The 20,292-nt window shown below is 49.1% G+C and overlaps 1 protein-coding gene across 2 annotated transcripts in view; it reads left to right on the top strand.

The window, feature by feature from the left end:
• The window catches only part of SRPK2 (SRSF protein kinase 2), a 760,208-nt gene that overhangs the window by 655,221 nt on the left and 84,695 nt on the right, over window positions 1–20,292 (top strand). For both annotated transcript variants that reach the window (XM_086967039.1, XM_086967042.1), the window contains one exon: window positions 11,951–12,439. In XM_086967039.1, the coding sequence (XP_086823165.1) occupies window positions 11,951–12,439 (489 nt within the window). The remainder of the gene's footprint in view (window positions 1–11,950; window positions 12,440–20,292) is intronic.

The raw sequence follows: 20,292 nt of genomic DNA, 5'->3' as shown, positions 1-20,292 counted from the left end.
CCTGTTGGAGAGCATGGGGCAGCGAGTTCCATAATGTCGCCACATTGGCCGAGAAAGTGCGTCCACCTAACCTAGCTCTTTTCGCTCTAGGGCCTGTGATACGGACGCAGTTGTTAGATCTAAGGGATCGGGCTTGAGTGTATCTTGGTAGTCTGGCTTTCAGGTAATTTGGACAGTTGCCGAATAGAGATCTGAAGGCCAAGGTGAGTGCTTTAAATTTTATTCTGCTTGCAACTGGTAACCAGTGAAGAGAAAGGAGGCGCGGAGAGACTGGGTGCTTGAAGGGAATCTTCATTAAAAGTCTCGCAGCCGCATTTTGGATCAGTTGCAGTTGCTGTATAAGATACTTCGGTAAGCCCAAATACAACCTGTTAGCGTAATCCAGCCTGGATGTGACTGTGCCATGGATTACAGTCTTAAGGCAGCTGGCTGGTAGAAGTCGAAGAATCTTACGAAGGTTCCTCAGTTTACTCATGCAGCAACCAGCTACTTGCTGGATGTGTGATGCAAAGGACAGCTTGTCGTCCCACCGTACCCCAAGATTTCTTGCTGAATGGCTGGGCGAGGGGGCTTGTCCCATCTCTGCCGGCCACCACAGATCAGATGCTGGCGGAGGGTCTTTGCCAAAGAAGATCACCTCTGTCTTGCTGGCGTTAAGTTTTAGTTTATTGGTGTTCATCCAGCAGGCCACATCTTGTAGGCACCCCTTAAAGCTCCGAAAGGATGCCTCTGACGCTTCTGAATAGGGGAACACCAACTGGGTGTCATCGGCGTATTAAATTGCCTTGATCCCCCAGTTGGCAATCAGCGTGAAGAGTGGAGCAAGGTAAACATTAAATAAGAGTGGGCTCAGGGCCGAGCCCTGGGGGACACCACAGCTGAGGACTTTAGGGGAAGAAGAGACATCCCTTAGCGCCACCTTCTGAGTCCTTTGGGTCAGGTACGATCGTAGCCACTCCAGAGCCTGGCCCTGGATGCCCAACTCCATCAATCGTAGCATCAGTATGTCGTGGTCGACCGTATCAAAGGCGGCCGACAGATCCAGGAGCACCAGCATAGCTGAATCTCCCGAATCCATCGACCACCTCACTGACTCGGCCACCTCAATTAGTGCTGTTTCAGTGCTGAATCCGGGTCTAAAGCCTGATTGCGTCTCGTGTAATATTTTGTTGTGCTCAATAAATCGATTTAATTGGCGCTGGATAACTTTCTCAAGCATTTTGCCTGGTGCTGCCAGGAGAGAAATCGGGCGAAGATTATTGAGGTCCTTGGGGTCCCCGTTAGGCTTTTTCTTTAAAGGGAGGAGAGTAGCGTGCTTCCAGATATTCGGGAACAACCCAGAAGAAATGGACAGGTTCCATATATGCTGAATAGTGGGGGCCACAAAGTCGGCTATGCGACTCCAGAGTTTAGGAGGGCACGGGTCGTCCGGCGAACCCGATTTGCATCGACTGAGTTCTAGCTTAACCGTATTTAGGCCAATTGGATCAAATTGTGTCAAGATAGCACGGTCCGATGTTATGCCGGCCAGATCGGTTTTTACAGTGATCTTCTCTGGACCAAAGGACTCGTAGACTTTCTTAATTTTTGAGTCAAAAAAGTCAGAAATGCTGTTACAAAATGAGATCGACGGGAGGACTTCCCTCTCGACACACATAGGTTTGAAGTAAGACTGTACTACTTTGAAGGTTTCTTTACTCGAGTGTTCGGCTTGCTGAATAGAGTTCGCATAAAACTGTTTTTTTGCTTTTCTAATAGCTTTATGCAATTTTTTAGATGCTTCCTTGTAGCATGTCTTCTTTAAAGAATCATATTTTTTCCTCCAGAGACGTTCTAGCCTTTTACATTCTGATTTTTGCAATCTGAGCTCCTGAGAAAACCAAGGAGCAGATGGAGAGTTTCGTTTAGATATAGCGACTTTTGCCGGGGCGATGGATGTTACCATGTTCCCGATCCAGTCATTGAATAGCTGGGCATCGGTATCCACATTGGAGGTAAGGGTCGGAAGGTTCTGAGCAAGAGCTGGTCCCATAATGTCAGGGACTAGCTTGCTCCACTGTCTTTTCATGAAGGAGCACTTGCTTGACACAGGTTTGTCAACTGTTACTTTAATTAGGAATGGTATCAGAAAATGGTCTGACCATATCAGAGGTAGCGGTGTGTCTGCCGATATGTTTAAGATGTTGGAAATTATTAGGTCAAGCGTATGGCCCGCTCTGTGTGTGGGGTCCTTGTTGATGAGTCTGAGGTTAGCTGAGGTCAGTGTAGACCGCAGTAGGTCTGCTGAGGGGCAGTCTGCCCTGTCCATATGGATATTAAAGTCCCCGACGACTAGAAACTGAGGGTGAAGGAGGGAGCTTTGGATAATGATAACCATCAGAGTAGTCAGGTTGGGTTCTTCCCCCCCGGAGGGCGGTAGATGACTAAACCCGCAAGGGATAGCTGAGATCCTACCTGAAAACAAAAGTGTAGTCCCTCTAGACCCTGAATGCACGTGGGGGCAGAGGAGGTGAGTGTAAGCTGTTCTTTAAATATGACTGCAACCCCCCCCCCCCTCTTTTATCTTCTAGCCGATCGGAGAAGCATATTTTATACCCAGAGGGGATAGCCAGTGCAATGGCGGGCATGTTGTCATCGTTGAGCCAAGTTTCTGTTAGAAACAGTACATCCCACTGTTGCCCTTCCAAGAGCAGCCATATATCATCTGCATGCTTTGCAAGGGATCTACAGTTCACAAGTCCCGCACTAATGTCTTTACTGATCGGTGGCTTGGATTTAGTAGTCCCTGAGGCCCTGATAACGACCGGTGTACCTAAACGTAGCCCACAGGTCTTACAGGTATAGGGCAGAGCGGAGGACCTAAGATCGGTGCTGTGAGCACACGTGTCAACCAGGGTATTTAGAGACCATAGGTTTTCCCGCGACCAGACAATTCTATCTTTGTGTGCCATCTCACCGCCAGCGTGTCCGGCCCCGGTCGCGGTCTGGTCGCAGACGGGCTTGCCTTAGGCGCGCCTTCGGCACGCAAACGTCGCCCCCGCTGCGCTCGCCCGCTGCGCGACCGGAATATGCACATGGTTTATACCGCTGCGGGGGGGGTGGAGTCGGCTTTGGGGGCGTGGCCTAAGCAGGGGGCGTGGCCTCCGCTCGTGGCGAGGGCGCGAAGGAGTGATTCAGGTTGCCGTGCAGCGTCAGCGCTGCTCCGCTGTACCAGACTGCAAGTATTAAGTGAGTGAGATTTAAAAACTACACAAGTAATCTGTGACAGTTTAAGGTTTAAAACACAATTGAATCTGTGACACTCAAAAGTTTAAGAAAAGGTGCCTAGCTCCCGGCTTCCGCCTCAGGAGTACAACTCTGGGAATATGAATGTATTAAGGTATTCGGTGTAAAATAAACCTTATACATGTGGAATCCGGTCATAAGGAGGGCGCACCGACCATGGCCCGCCTCCTCAGAGGCTACCACGTTACAGCCAGTCAATACTTCTAACAGGAACCGTCAGAGTTTCTCATAATGAAGAGACTGGAACCTGATTTTAACATGACCACTCTCAAAGATCAAGGGTGCTTTCTATTTGTCTGCATGCCAGTTTGGGGGCGCATCTCTGATATTGACTATGGGCAGAGTTACAACGCACTTAGTGGGGGCAGATCAATGTTGTCCCTGGGCAGAGTTTCAAAGCACGCTATCTCTGCTCCTCGAACAGCTGTCGGGAAGAAAAAAAAGTGAGTAAACAAGCGAGCACCACATGATATTTGACAAAAGATGCTCGGGTAATGGAAGGTTAGAAAATAAATAACTTCTACCTCAACTACTTCTGAAGCGAAAGCTGCAACTAACTGCGTTGTAGTGCCCAAGTCTCCATGGATCTGCAGCTCATAGAAGCAGCGAGGGCAGGATGTGGCAGGAAGTAAATAATAACCTAGATTGGGATGCCCAGAGGGAGAAGGAGCCATTGCACACTCTGCAGTAGGAAGCGTTGGATGACCAATCAAAACCATCACTTAGTGAAATTGCGTAGGCTGATCCAAGTACCCAAAGGAGGGACAATTGAGAGCAATGAGCCAATAGAAAGCCAGCATTTCTGAATGGAAAGAACCAATGGGAGACCGCGCAAGCGCTGTCAAGGCTCAACCAAAAAATCACCAAATAATGAAGCAATACTATTACAAATTGTGCTGCATTATGCATGCATAATTGGCTTATTCAAGCAGCATAATTTACTCAACATTGCCGCATAATTTGGCCCTCTCCTGCTATCTAATTCCAGTGACTCTGGCTATTATAAAGGCACTTGTCTCTGCACAAGATGTAATACTTAGTTCCACAAAGCTGCTCTTATTGCTGCCATTTTGACAAACGTGTATTCTATGATAAAATACACAAATAACAAAGATATAGTTAGTTTCCCGAGATGAAATTACCACAATCTTTGTCAGTGAAGTAAAATGAAGTTGCTAACTCCAGCTTCACCATGGATGAAAATACTTTCAAAAAGAACTCTAGAAGGTAAGTGGGATCAATATTAGCTACATAACAACTAATTTGGGGTGAATACCAACAGCAGTGGTAACCATGGAAGGATCTCCAGATTTTTCTTAATAAACTGTCGGTGGAGGAAATGTAATTACCGCCAATATTTTGGAGTAATGGACAGGTTAAAGACACTTTTCTAAGGAACAAAATAGCATTCAAATACTATCTCAATTCATCGTTGCTCCCCTAATCGTTCTCCTCATTTGTCCATCGCAGGCATGTGTCATGCCTCTTCCTGTGTTTAGCCCTCACCGAGAGCAGGGACCTATTACTACAATCCATCCTCCTCCCATTTAATTACCATTTTAGAAACTTCCTTTTTATTTGTTTAAGAGACCATCTCAGGAGCGGTTGTATTTCCATTCGCTCTGTGCATCGGTCTGTGTCTGTAAACAGGCCTGGAAATCAAGTTCTTACCTCCAGTCCTGTCAAGCGTCACGCAACAGGTGTGACACTCACGCATTTCAGTGCGGTGATCCGCATCACCGCACTGAAATGCAATGTCACGCATTTTGCCACCTGCTGCCAGGCGAGCCAGGAGTGGCGCCTGTCACTGTGCCCGTGGTTCTCTCGGCTGCTCCGAGTGGTGCGCCTCCTTCCGTCGTGTGGTGTCCCATAGTTAACCAGACTACTGCTGTAGATCTCAGCTCTGAGAGCGCTACAAATGTATCGACTAGAGTGCCGTCACGTGACGTCCGGCCCGGAACAGGAAGTTAGTAAAGCAGCGGGGGAATCAGAGTGCAGGCTGCCTGCTGCTCACAGCCTCTCTCATGCCATGATGGCAGGCCGCCCGCAGCGGACGCAGGGGGTCCGGCCGCAGCATGAATCGACTGCAGTGCGGGCGGCCGGCCGCCTGTGCCCCGCAAACCAGACTGCAGCAGCAAAGCCCGTAGAGGTTGTGTGGATTGGCCAGCGGTTCAAAAAGGGTGAGATCGGCTGCCCCGGCGGGTGAGTGAGGTTTGCTGCCCACGAGAGAGAGCGAGAGAGGTCTGCAGCGCTGGATGCGGCACATCTTTAGCGCTGGATGGGTTACATCTGCAGCCGCGGATCGGTGATAGCCGGGCCAGTGAGATCTGCGACTGGACTGGGGTCGGCCCGCAAATAAAGTAAGGAAGTGCATGGCTGACAGAGCCGTCCAACTTTGTTTTCAATATCCAGAAGCACAAAGTGTACTCACTCTGCTGTCTTCGAGGCCAAAATTAGATAAGAAATCCTTCCGAACTTCATCAACAGAGATATCACTACTAGGCCCAGCAGTGACGCTGTCGTTATATACACGCTGTCCTCTTTCTGTTGCATCCAGAGCACACATTCCTTCTCGCATTTTTCCAGTTCAAACGTTTCCCGTACATGGATTCTCACACCGAGGTGGGTACATCTCCAGAATCACTAATTGTCATTTTAGCTCACTTCACTTGTTTTTGGTATAACACACTTTATCTGAATGTTAGATTTGTTTGTGTTTCTCCATTTCCACTGTGTTTTGGCTTATATGCACCTTTGCTGTTTGTTGAATAATCTGACAGCGTCATGAGCTCTGTATACTGTTTGATATCATTACTATAAATATCAACATAATCTGTTATTATAATACTTTTTCGGGCCTACATAAATGCGCGTCCTGAACACCCATTTTTTTCTCTCACTTTTGCCGGTTCTAACATTTCCCGGACTTGGATTTTGGGGGTTAGTCTACCTCCAGGATCACCTAATGCGCTTTTACCTCACTTGTTTTGCTTTTAGCCCTTTATCTGAACGTTTTAATCTGTTTGTCTGGGAGCGGTTTGTGTGCACCTTTGCTGTTTGGAGTAATTCGACAACTCCATGTGCTTTGTGTACTGTTTGATATCACTTTGTGCACATACCAACATATTCTTTTGGTATTGTATACTTTTCAAGTTTTCTCCTATCCGCTTCCTTTGCAGATCGCTTTGCAGGTTGTTGCTTATAGTTTGTCACTCACTAGCTAATACAGTATGAGCTAGTGTTGTTGGATGACAATATGTAAAGAAATGCGCACACTTTGGGCTGTTGCAATATACTTGTGTAGCGAATAGTACTGAGTTTGGCTCGCATACTTGATTAATTGCAGCAAGCAATCATTGAGATCTCTATTTGAAATTAAGAGATATCACAATGTCTTCTTTGAGATCGCTTACACACGATCATTTACAGGCTAAATTTGATATGCTTCATGCTGAAAACGGGCCCTCATCCATAATTAAATCTAGGTGTTGGATGTGCTGTTTGAATTATTTTATTCCTCTAGATTTTTATCCATTAACAGGGCCCTCCTTGGCTTTCTCACTTTGCACATACCTGTGCGGTTCACTCTGCGCTTATTGGATGATTGCTATCAAGCATCGTACTGATGCAGATTGTCTTAAGTGCTCACCTTTGCGTTTCGTAATTTGCTTGTCTTTCTTCTCGATGGACTATCAAGTGCTCTCTCCGTATAAGTTATACTAGTATCAATTGTCTGCATTAAAGAAATATCTTCATGAATACTTTTTAACAGATTAAGATCTACATGGTCATCATATTTGGAATACTTCACCCCATGCGCATCCTGGTCCGATGAATATACCCTAGATAAGTTATGAATGGGCTTAAAACGGACTAGGATAGGCCCGAAGGGTCTCCGACTCTCCCAGAGAATCGAGTTTTAGATTCTGCGAAAGGCCCAGAAAAATAACTTGGGTTTAAAACGAACTGGCAGTGAGGCTGAATTGTGTGTGTGTCCAGGAATTTTCATGCAACAATAAAAATGTCAAAGTAACTCTGGTGAATAATGGAGTGCTGAAGCAAGATCAGAGTTTTTTCTAGTAACAGTTTTCACAAAAGAACATGAACTATGCATATTCGCAAAACTGTATTTTATGAGGATTAGCTGTGAGGTACTGCTTTTTAGGTTTCGCCTGGGCCGGAGCACTAGCTCCGCCCAGGAGAAATCTTATGTTCCTACAGTGTGGGGCTTAGTCCCGCCTCTGCTTCCATTGGCTAGCTCCATAAATGGAGGCTAGCCATTGGAAGCCGGATCTGTCCGTCAGGGCCGGACCAGATTCGGGGGCGTTCCCGCGATTTTTTCCCTCTCCACCCTTTTTGCATCGTCATCGGGTGGTGGGCGGAGTTTCGTTTTTTTTTTAGGTGTTTGTTTTCGTCATTCCATGCCGACCACGGCCGCCGGAAGAAGTCCAGGTGAGTGCCCGTTCCCGCCCCACCTCCCGCTGATCGTGTGCTGTTCCTGCCCCCCCTGTCAGTGTCCACCCCCCCTCCCGCTGTCCGTGTGCCCGTAGGTGCTTGTTTTTATTTCATTTCGCCACCGCCAATGCTTGTTTCCAGAGCTGCCCACGCTGAAGCCCGGCCCTGCCCTTCCCACACGTTTCCCTTTAAGTACTCGCTGTTCCTGCCCCCCCTGTCCGTGTCCGCCCCCCCCCCCCTCCAGCTGTCCGTGTCCGCCCCCCCTCCCGCTGTCCATCCCCCATCCCGCTGTCCGTGTGCCCGTAGGTGCTTGTTTTTATTTTATTTCGCCACCGCCAATGCTTGTTTCCAGACCTGCCCACGCTGAAGCCCGGCCCTGCCCTTCCCACACGTGTCCCTTTAAGTACTCGTTTTGTTTTTCGTTTTAGCTGAACTGAGGACTGGCGCTTCCCACAATCTGATTACAGGGCCTGGGATCGGGGTCTGGCAGAGAGGACGGCTGCGGGGCTCTGCTACTGTTCCCATGCTCCCCTGCTCCCCTGCTGCCCGCTACCTGGTGCAGCACAGAAGGCCACCTTATTTTCTGAAGTGCAGTCACAACACACACGGATTGCAGTCTCTGCTTCGGGTAGCCTGCAGGGGAGACAGCACCTCGCAGCACAGGTACTGAAGTATTCGGATAACACACTAACACTCTGATGAGCTCCGTATATTGGGAGAGATATTTGAAGTTACCACGCGTACAACTGCAATGCTTTGTGAAGTTAGCAGATTAACATCGACATTACTGGCCTGGCAAACGTGTAATTCAGTTAATTCGAGTGCAGCCTGAAGCACAAAGGTCTGGAGTATGAGGACAGTCAAATCCAGACCACCACCCCTTGACCATCGCATACAGGAGAGTCACTCGAGTGCTCTTCAGTCCTTGCCGGTGCCTAATATTTTATGAAAAGGTGAATTGCCCACTTACAGTTTTCACCCATACTAAAAGTCGGGGGTCCTCGTCGTTAGATTCCTCTCTGTGCGCACCCTGAGAGATCCCTGTGAGTCTCTGCTGTAGTGGTCTCCATAATGGGGGTTGTGGCCACTCTGGGGGTCTCAGTCCATGACAAGAACCCGTGCAGCATGGGCAGCCCGTCTGCTGATGAACCAAACCCCTGCTGCGCTTTACACTGCGAGTGGTATAGTTGAACCCTACTTTTAGACAAATGGTCATTTACTGGAGTCCCCACGTCCCAAATACATGCATTTTATATTTGTTTAGTTAATACCTTATGCTGGTGCAGCTCTCCATGTAGAATATTTAAGATAGTCACAATACAATGACCTTACCCCAAGCAATAATGGACAACAAAGAAATTAACAGGTATTTAAAAACGGATATCAATTTCATCAAACGGGAAGCTGCCAACAAATTCCAGCATGGCTTCACTTGTTGGGTAGAAAGTCTCTTCCCTTAAAACAACTAGTAGAAGCAGTTGTTCCTTCTTTACGAAAGTACAAAAATTATCACTTCAGCAGTCTCTGTATAGAAATAAAATTTACGAATCTCAGGGACAGCATAGGTCTATGTTCGTTTATTTACGTTCTTTTTTCGGAATCTGTGTTTCAGAGGTTATTAGCCTTTCATGTACTCTTCCCCCGCCCTTGTGCTCCGCCCGGCGGTCGGGTTTTGCTCCGCCGTCCGGCCGGGCACAGCCAGCCACTCTTCCCCCGCCCTTGTGCTCCGCCGGGCGGCCGGGCTTTGCTCCGTCGTCCGGCTGGACACAGCCTGGTGTTTTTACCTCCTTGATTCACGGACCAGAGATCTCTCCCGTTTGGTGAATCCTTTCCCATTGGCAGTGGTACAGATCCAGAGGTGATCTTGCGTGGACCAGAGGTGGTGTGTTTTCAGGACGCTACTACATAGAATCACGGTAACAGCGTATTACGCTGCCTTAACTTACCTTATGTTGGGGAGATTATTGGGACGTATGACTAATATTACCAATTATATGTAGATGACCAGAGCAGACAGCGAGATAGAGACTCGCACTTCTCTGCCCTCTGTCTCTACAATCGCAATATCCCACTTTTCCTCTCTCACCCTCTTTGGTTATTTTACTTCGTCCTTGCCTTCTCTTTATTGCCTTTTTCTCTCCCACTCCTTCTTTTCCCTCTTTTGTTTGCCTGCAGTCATTCTGTTCTCTTCTCTCTCCTGCCTCCCCTCTCGTGCTTTTCTTTGCCTCCTACTTTATTCGTCTCTTTCTCCCTCTCTCACTGCCACACGGGCCTGTGCCTCCTTGAAGGGCCCTACAACACACGGCTCTGCCGGTTGCAACACACAAAACCTCCCCCTTTCAGTGGAAAAGACTAAGGTTTTGTTCCTGAAGCAGAAGGGGGGGTCTCAAATCTATGATTTCGCTTTTATTTTTTGCAAGCTTAAGATAGTCAGCGGGGTGGGGTGACGCCGGCCTCCTAAAAACGGGCCCTGAAATGATAGCTCTGTTCTGTGTTCGAGGCCTCCTGATTTGCATGAAAACGCCTTGTGGGTTTTAATGAGAGTCTGGGCTCGCGGGCCTCAGCCCTGGAAACCTCACAGTGCACATACATCTTGTAAGGAGAGATTAAGCTAATGGCAATGTAAATGACAATGCCATTTATTTATCTGTTTTCAAAACCAACACATAAACACAAATTTTGCCATTTACAATGCCAATAGCTCAAACTTTTCCAAAGGCGAAACCATTGCATTGTAAATGCTTGTTTTGTTTGCCTCGTCTTCATTGCTTGATTTTGCGTGCAAGAAAGTGTCACTCATAGTTGTTTAAATGTCACTCATAATTACACTGAAATTATGAAAATGTCATACATAGTAATCTGAAATTTTGGCAGCTATGTACCTCGTTCCTTGTCCCGTGTCCCAATCACCCTCCTCACTGTCACATTCTCCAACCTGCACCATCGTGCCCAGTGCTTCTTCGAGCGTCGTGAAATTGCTCTCCCCAAATCTGCATTTTTTTCTTATTCCGTCCTCCAATCACCCTCCTTCATCTGTTGCTTGCTCCAAAGGCAGGGGAAGCCCTGCCAGGATCCAGCCACGTGACCCAGTAATTACAGTACAGTGGCCTAATAAGCTGGCTTACCACTTTCCTGCAATATCCTTGACATCTACGTGGTCATTGTAAATCCAATTCACTGACTGGAAGAGAGGTATGGTCAGATTTTATGTCAAACCAGGTACACAAAGAAGTGGCCCACAAAATACCATGTAGTAGGATGAGGGAATAGATTTAATAAAGGATTCCTGAATTTAAACCTATGCATGCAATGATCTCTGCATTTTGATTATATTTGGCCGTGACACTTCTAGCTAGTCGGAAAGCTTAGTGGTGTGAGTACCAGCAGCAGGCAGACGGTATCTTCTGTTCTTGAGAGGTGATTTTAGTAGGTCATTTTGACAGAACTCGTTAAAGGTAATTGACACATTTAATATTGTGTTTTGTTCTCTCTATCAAATAGTAAATTTAATTTGAGATGCATTATTCATTTACACTCGTGGTTAAACAAAGGAGTAATGGCACATCAGCTGCGGGCGCTTGAGTGCTGCCTATTCCTGAGGTACACTTACTATCTGACCATGCAGTCTTGAGACACATTAACAAAGCCAATAGGTCGTGCATTGCTGCGACTGATTGGATTTGCCAATGCTTGTTTAAGTAATCGTGGCCTGTAATAAAGAGTGTTACAGTCAGCACTATGGCATGATGCAGCCGGGTTCTTTGCCATTGTTATATTCCTTACAATAGTTGAGTACATGTTTTGAGTTGTATTTTTCCTAGACATTTTCTCTGTGCCATATTTGGCTTTGAACGATAAGTACATCCTTGGTCAAGTTTGTAAACAAATCTTCCTTGTTGTCCTGCCAATCAGTCTGTTTTGGAATCTACTAGCTAAGAAGTTATAATTCAACTTTTGCAAAATCTATAAAAAAACTACTACTAAATTACTACTCTGCTACAGATTTACAGCTTTAATTAAATTAAGCAGCTTGAAAATGTTTTACTATTAAGCTGTGTTGTCCTGATCTAGTAAGTGAATGCCTTTTTCGCTTTGCATGCCCCAAAGGTGAATATGATATTTCCGGGAAGGATTTTGAGAAGGACTGCTTGAAAATTGCTATATTCGCTGACAATACGCTTGCTTGTTTAACCCTATTCTATATCATCAGGTGAAGCAGATCATGAAGAAAAGGAAGACACAGAAAAAGAAATCATTGAAAAGGATGACGATGTTGAACAGGAAATCAGTGGACCAGAACGCAAATGGATAGAATCTCCAAAAGCAAATGGGCATATAGAAAATGGACCTTTTTCCATTGAACAACACCTTGATGATGATGACGACGATGATGAGGAAGATAGCCCAAACCCTGACAAGAGTCCTCTAGAGCATCCAAACGTGGAAAGTAATTTTCCATACAGTAGGGCCTATGAACAATTTAATGGTGAATTGCCAAATGGACGACATAAAAGCCCAGAACCGCACTTTAGTGAATTTTCAGTTTCTATGTTTACTGGGCCTTTGGAAACTGGAGCATCTGGTCCAGCTGCTTCAGAAGACTCAACAGCCCCAGAAAGAGAAGGAAACAGTCCGAGCGGCCTTATTCAAGATAGGAGCAGGACTGTCTCTGCCTCTAGTAATGGTGATTTGCCAAAAAGTAAGTACCTTCCTATCAAGTTGTCTTTTATTAATGTCTATGTTAGTGGTATTGCTTTTGCACATTTGTCTATATGTCATTCTCTTGGTATTTTTTATTCCACATTCTTTTATGACCAGAGTGGCTTAAAAGTTGAGGATCAAACATCAGCTGAAGATTCCAATGTTCTTGAGCTCAAGCCATAGCTTCGTTACTGAGCTTTTTTCGTTGGTCTGATGTCTGATGTTTGTGCCACAATGGACCCTATCTTGTAAGAAACCAACAGTACGAAGGAGAAACAAGAGTGTCTTTTGTAGCCGGGTTTTCCATTTCTGATTGGGACACACTTATTCTAAGGATAGTAAATATTGGAACACTGAGTTGAATGTGTGGTTGATCCTCAGCGTCCTTGGCCACCACCATGCTAGTAAATATCAGTAATATTTACTTCTCATTGTTCCCTCGCCTTCATACTGCAACTAGAGAAAAATATAATGACTTGAGCAGATCAAAGAAAGAAAATGTGGCAGGAAAGCTAGAGCCTAGTGAAGGGAGTAACCAAGGTGATCAACAATTAAAGGGTAGAGCATGTGTTGACGGGGTTAAAGACAAGCATAATATTAAATGTAAACCTGAGAATTTATATCTGCCTTGAGAGTTGAGGGTCATTCTTCGTTTGTTGGTTTTCCCCAATGGTTTTTATTAGCATACATGCGCATATCTCTTACATACAAAAAAAGCATGTCTTAGAGAGCAATATTGCTTGTACATTCGGAATCCTCTCCCAAGTCAATGTTCCGGGAGTTCGCATACTTGGAACATGTACTTTTTAGTATTGAAACAAAGAAACCCCAACAAAAACGCTTCAACCTCCACCCCTTGGTGCTCAATATAACAGTAGCAAAGTAACATTTCCAAACACCAGACATTTATAAATGTTTAGTTTATCCTCCGAAGACCCTATAATCATTAACTAGAGGAGACTTCATCTGATGCCCACCTCCATTCTCTAGGGGCCGGTGGTCGCAGCATAGCCATTGCGTAATAGAAATAATGGCAGAAACATTGTCTACAGGGGCATGTCGTGGCAGGTGAGTGTTATCTTCAATGATGCCTTTAAACTGCTCGAGGAGCATGTTCCATGCCTGTGATATAAAATATTTTCTTAAGCATTGCTCATTCCTCCCTGTGTAATAATATGCTCTCGGCTAGGCTCCATACAATCCGCAAACGGGCCCAGGTGGCTATAGGGGCGCCATTATGTTTCCACAGTATTGTAATGGCTTGTTTAGCTAATACCAGGGCCAAGTCCCGGTATTTATCAGCGGGTCTCTCCAGGGCAAGTCGAGGAAAAAGGCCAGCGAGCACAGCACTCCTGCTGGTGTGCTTGGTATAGCGAGGCCTGTTGTGCCAGTGAGTATTTGCAAGATCTTGATCCAATAATTTAGGAAGGAACAGACCCATACTGTGTATGAGGTATGCTTCAGGAAGGGAACAACGAAGACAGGCCGCAGCTGCGCCAGGCAAAGTCCTATTTATCCTGGCTAGAGTAAAATAAGCTCTATTGAGGATATTAAATTGAATATATTTGAATCAGCCTCCCTGGGATACTTTATGTGGGTTGTCTAACATCTTCCGCCATTCTACTCTTTGTTTGTTACATGACACAGACGTATGTACTTAACATGCATGACTAGAGTCGTCATGCATCCTTATACTTCATGTGTATACATATCCTAGTTATATGTGATGTAAATGAGATGACAATTAGTTTCCAGTTGAAGGTGCTGCTTCTAAAATCTGGAATTTAAAAAGTGAATTGAACTATCAAGAAAATTGAGTCAAATGTATTTAATCTTCATTTCTGCTTAACGGTCATTGCTCAATAATAAAACTGGATGAATTGTCCCAAAATGGCTGTTTATAAAGACGTGTAATAATTTATTTATTGAAAAGGACTGTGATTCACACAGGTAATTGAAGGTTGAATGCCTTGAATTTAGCTTGCTGGTTATATTGAACAGTGCTGCTGAGGGCGTTTGCTTACACTTGCAGCAAGATGAGTTACTGTTACGGCTGCTCTCAGTTTTGGTGTATAGCCGTGAGCAATCACTAAATAAATGCATGATTAGGCACAGAAAGTGAAAGCAAATCTTAGATTGGCTAGCACACTTCCTAACTTCGTATAGTTCTCAATAAACACATTTTAAAGGGATGGGCCTAAGGCATGATTTACAAGACTGAATTAAAACCAGCATTAGTAAAACCAATAAGTCAGGCGTTGGTTGCAAGCCTTGTGGCAATTCTTCTTTTGTTTTGTCATAGATTTTGCAAAACTTAATTGTTTGGAAACATACCGTGTCCTCATCAATTAAAAAAAGTAATTTCCTACACGCAAACATGTTTTTTTGCTCTGTCTCTTAAAGAGCCACACATCTAAAAGAAACAAGTTAGTTATAGATTCCTTACCTTAGAATTACCCCAAGGCGTCAGACTGGATCCAGAATGTTTTTTCGTCAGCAGTACCTCTGCGCATCGGAAGGTGGCGTCAGCCGGCTCCACGTCCGTCTGTCGTTGGCGCTCTGTCGCCGGGATGACGTTGCAGCATCTACTTAGACGCTGCCCTCGCACGCTAATGTCAGTTCTTTCTTTTTCCGCACCAGCCAGCGCAGATCCAGTAAGAGCGGTACCTCCAGTCACTTTTTGACTGACTTTTTCTCAACTTTTGCTGACTTCTTTTTTGAGTCATCGACTCCTGGTGCACTAGGGATGCCCGGTTTCAAGGCATGCGGTTCTTGTATTGACTGATGTCGGTGATGGACCAGCACCGTGTGTGCCCCTTTTGCCTCGAGCGTGACCATGACCCCCCAAGTCGTGCTCCGACTGCCGTTCAATGGCGCCAAAGAATTTGCGGGAGCGGTCCCAAATGCTGCTAGAGTGCCGGCAGTTGGCTCTGCGCCATTCGAGGTCGCGAGGGAGGGCGAGAGACCGGTCGCGGAGCCACAACCGCTCGTCCAAGCCATCTAACTCTTCGCGCTCAGGGTCGGGTAAGTTGAAGCATAAGAAAAAGACGAAGAAGCATCATCGCTCTTCGACTTCTCCTCATCAGTCGGCCGACCCGACAAGGGATGCAGGTGGTGTCCCTCCCGCGGCTCCGCGTGCGGAGCCCGAAAAGTCGACTCCACGTTTCCCTCCCTTTCCGGGACCCGGAGCGACTCCCTCCCAGCTTCGTGCGTTCTACCAGGCGATGCATGCCATCGTTGGGCAGCACAGACCCGCTGGCGTGCCTTCGGGCCCCGAGGGGCCTAAGCCTTCGCCAGCTCCGGCCCCGGTGCCGCAGGGCCCCTTTGGATACAGGCCTGGATCCGGATCGGCGCCAGTTGACCTCATTACACCTCCACTGGCACCGCTACCTTCGGCATCATTACCGCATTCGACACCTGTCGGCCCACCGGGCGGCATCGACTGCGACCTCCATCCTGATGTGGAGCTGGAAAAGCATTGAGAGGGAGGTTTGTGCCCCTGTTCACTCCTGGGGTCCATTTTCAGCCAGATTGGCACCCAGAGAATGAGGAGGAGGACTGGGAGAGGTCAGGTGACTCTTTAACTGATCAGGTGGGATTTGAGCAGGACTGGAGAGAGGAACTGGGGGATGCCAGTGGTCTTTACACCTCCCCTGACCTTGGCATGTTGTTTCCTCCTACCGTAGCTACGGAGGAGGGAGCGTCATACGCAGTGGTGTTGCGTAGGGCGGCCAAGGCTCTCAACCTCGAGCTCCCTACGGTGGCTTTCAGGACTAACCTCCTAACAGAGGGGCTTCAACCTGCTGCGAGCTCTTCGGAGCCCCTGCTGCTGTTTAATGAGACACTCACTGACGTCCTTTTGGGCACATGGTCCAGGCCCGACACCACCGCCCGGCTCCGGGCGACCTCACTTTCCACTCCCTACACCCCACCCCACCCCAGAAAGCCTCCACTTTCAAGAGCGCTTTCCCTACCGCTCCACCGGAAAGGGAATCCAAGAAGGACCATCTTGGGAAGAAGATTTTCTCTTCTCCCAGCTTAGGACTGCGGTTGGTAAAAACTGCATGTCTCTTGGGCCGTTATTCCCACTCTGTGTGGGATAGGGTTGCGCAGATGCTGCCTCAGTGTCCGGAGGAGGCCCGGACAGTGCTCTCCCAGGCTGTTGCAGCTGGGAGAGATGCAGTGAAGTTTACCATCCGTTGTGGGCTGGACACCGCCCACTTTCTGGGCAGGACCATTTTAACGTCAGTCCCGCGTCGTTGCTACGCCTGGATGAGATCAACTGGCTTTTCGGGGGATGTCCAGAACACCTTGATGGACAGGCTCTTTGATGGCCGTCACCTTTTTGGCAACAAAGCAGACTAGGCTCTAGAGCATTTCAAGGACTCATGGGCTACGGCCAAGGCCTTGGGACTCTCCACCCGCCCTGCGCAGTCTGCTTTTCGCCTCTTTAGTGGCTATGGAAGAGGTGCCCGCTACGTCCCACCCAGAGCCACAGGCCGCAGCAAGTTAAACAACCTTCGTGCAGCCGGGGACGTCAGAACAACCATTGTGGTTCCGGGTGCCAGCGGGCGGGCCAGTCTACCAACCCCCCCTCTGCAGCAGCCTCCAAACCTTCCTAGTCCGACATTTCAGGTCCATCAAACGCCAGTGGGCAGCAGGATTCGCCAGCACCTCCCCCACTGGCGCACCAACACGTCGGACAGGTGGGTTTTTAGCAGATAGTCCAAAGGGGCTACTCCCTCCCCTTCGAGGCTACCCCTCCAGCCATGCCACCACAATACCACTGCATGTTGAAGTATCACCTGGCCCTTCTCCATCAGGAAGTTACTGCTCTTTTGGCCAAGAGAGCCATCAAGCGTGTTCCTGTCCCAGAAGCAGGTCGTGGTTGTTATTCCCACTACTTTCTGGCCTGCGTCCTATCTTGGATCTCTAGAACGTCAACCGCTTCCTCCGGAAGGAGAAGTTCAAAATATTAACGCTTACTCAGTTCTGCCCTCGACCCGTAAGACTGGATGGTAGCATTGGACTTGCAGGAGGCTTATTTCCACATCCCCTTCATGCCCGCCCACCGGCATTACCTGTGGTTCATGGAAGGCCAAGATCATTTTCAGTTTACTGTTCTCCCCTTTGGCCTTGCCAGCGCCCCTCGGGTGTTCACGAAAGTGATGGTGGTGGTCACAGCTCATCTGCGCAGATCAGGGGTTTCAGTCTTCCCCTATCTCGACGACTGGCTGTTGAAGGTGGGATCTGAAAGAAACAGGTTAGTATTAGATTCCTTACCTTAGAATATCCCCAGGCGTCAGAATGGATCCGGAAACTTTTGCGTAGCAGTACCACTGCGCGTCGGTAGGCGTCGTCTGCGGCTCCGCGTCTGTCGTCGGCGTCGGGATGACGTCGCCGGAGTACTTAGGCCCCGCCCTCGTGCTCTGATATCAGTTCCTCTTTTTTCTGCGGCAGTAAGTCCCGATCCGGAAAAAGTGGTAACCATAGCCAATTTTTGACTAAACTTTTTCGATAATTTTTGATCCTTATTCGAAGTCTATGGACTCCGAACGGTGCCGGTAGGAATGCCCAGGTTCAAACCCTGCGCCGACTGCGACTGACTGATGTCGGTTACCGACCCCCATCGCTGGTGTCTTCACTGTCTGGGCCTCGACCACGACGACAAGGCGTGCTCCGACTGCCGGGGACCTGACGTCCAAAGCTAGACTGGAGTGGTTCCGCAAGCGACTCAAGCTCCGGCAGTCGGCCACGTGACGCTTGAGGTCCCGGCCCGCAAGGAGGTCGAGGGACCGGTCGCGGGATCAGAGCCACCATAGCTCCAGGAGTCGTCATCGGTCTTCGGGCTCGAAGTCCTCTGGTAAGGGACACAAGAAGTCGAAGAGACGTCATCGCTCTTCCGACTCCCCCCAACGCTCGCATGACGCGGCCGGGGGTCCGGCCACACCACCTGAGCCGCAGGCGTCGCGGCCTGCTTCATACCCGTCAGTCCCTGGGTAGAACGGGACGCCGGAGGAGATCGAGGCCTTCCTCACGGCCATGAGGTTGCTCACTCCTCCGTCAGGCTCCGCGGCGCCTTCGGGCCTAGTGGCCCAGATCGGGTCCCCAGCGGGTCGGGTGCTTATGCCCCGACGCCGTTGGGTGCTTCAGTCCTGACGCTGCCGCCGACTTCGGTCCCGGCGCCGCAGGCCCCCGCAGGATGGTTCCGGATCCGGGTCGTCGCCGGTCGACCTTACGACCTCGCCGACGCCGGTCCCCAGGGATGCGGCGCCGTTCCTGATCCCTCCCTCGATTCGGGTCTGGCGCCGGACCGGCGCCGCTCGGTGCTGCTCTTGACGCCGATGGGAGATTTCTACTTCTATGACCCGGCCCCATCCTTTGACCCTGAGTTTCAGGAGACGGGTGGCGAGGGGGATTGGGAGGGGTCTGAGGACCCTCTGGCACAGGAGTGCCAGTCTTATCAGGACTAGACAGGTGAGCTAGGAGAGGCCAGTGGTCTGGACACCTCGCCCGACACTGGGTTTGTCTCCCCTCCAACCGTGGCTACGGAGGAAGAGGCTGCCTATAGTGCGGTGCTGACGCGGGCGGCCAAGGCCTTGGGCCTGGAGCTCCCCGTCGCGGCCGTGAGGACTAACCTCCTCACTGAGGTCCTTAAACCGCAGGCAAGCTCGAGATGCGGCACGGTATTCCATCCGGTGTGGGCTGGATACCATGGACTCACTTGGCAGAGCCATGGCAATGACGGTGGCGATTCGTCGCCACGCCTGGTTGAGGTCCGCCAACTTTTTGGCTGGTGTCCAAAACACCCTTATGGACATGCTGTTTGAGGGCTGTCGCCTCTTTGGCGACAAGGCAGACCATGCGCTTGAGCGCTTTAAGGACTCCAGGGCTACGGCCAAGTCCTTGGGCCTCTCGGCCCCGCGCCAGCAAACGGCTGCCTTTCGCTCCTTTCGTGGCCAAGGAAGGGGCGCCCCCACACGTCCTGCCATCCACGGGCCGCAGACTACCATCCAGCGCGGTGGCGGACGTGGAAACTGCGGTGGCGGCGGTCAGGGACACCGGCGATGCCAGTTCACACCTGCCCCTGCGGCATCCGCCTCAAAACCCTCCTTTCTGGTACCCAAGAAGGGCAAAGGGGGCCTACGCCCTATCTTGGACCTACGGAACGTCAACGGCTTCCTCCGGAAGGAGAAGTTCAAGATGCTGACACTGGCTCAGGTCTTAGCTGTCCTGGACCCAGGAGACTGAATGGTAGCGTTGGACTTGCAGGACGCTTATTTTCATATCCCCGTCCTGCCGGCCCACCGGCGTTACCTGCGGTTCACGGTAGGCCACAAGCACTTTCAGTTTACCGTGCTCCCCTTCGGCCTTACCAGCGCCCCACAGGTGTTCACGAAAGTGATGGCGGTGGTTGCAGCTTATATGCGCAGGTTAGGGGTTTCAGTCTTCCCCAACCTCAACGACTGGTTGTTGAAGGCGGGCTCGCCCCAGACAGTCGTCAGCCACCTCCAGACTATGGCCGGCTCCTGCACCTGCTGGGGTTCTCCATCAATGTGCCGAAGTCACACCTGTGTCCCTCTCAGAAGCTCCTCTTTATCGGAGCGGTTCTAGACTCGGCGCAGTTTCAGGTTTATCCTCCCACAGCGGGTTCGGGATATTCAGGCTCTGATTCCGATCTTTCAGCCGTTATCCCGGGTCTTGGTCAGATTGACGCTGCGGCTTCTGGGGCTGATGGGCTTCTGGTGCATAACGCCAGGTGGCGGATGCGGGCTCTGCAGTGGGACCTGAAGTTTCAGTGGGCCCAGCATCAGGGCAACTTGTCCGACCATGTCTTGATCTCGGAGGGCA

The sequence above is a fragment of the Lissotriton vulgaris genome, chromosome 1_1 (assembly GCF_964263255.1).
Source record: "Lissotriton vulgaris chromosome 1_1, aLisVul1.2, whole genome shotgun sequence".
NCBI classification, from domain to species: domain Eukaryota; kingdom Metazoa; phylum Chordata; class Amphibia; order Caudata; family Salamandridae; genus Lissotriton; species Lissotriton vulgaris.
The sequence above is the reverse complement of the archived record's forward strand: the minus strand, read 5'-3'. Positions and strand labels throughout refer to the sequence as shown.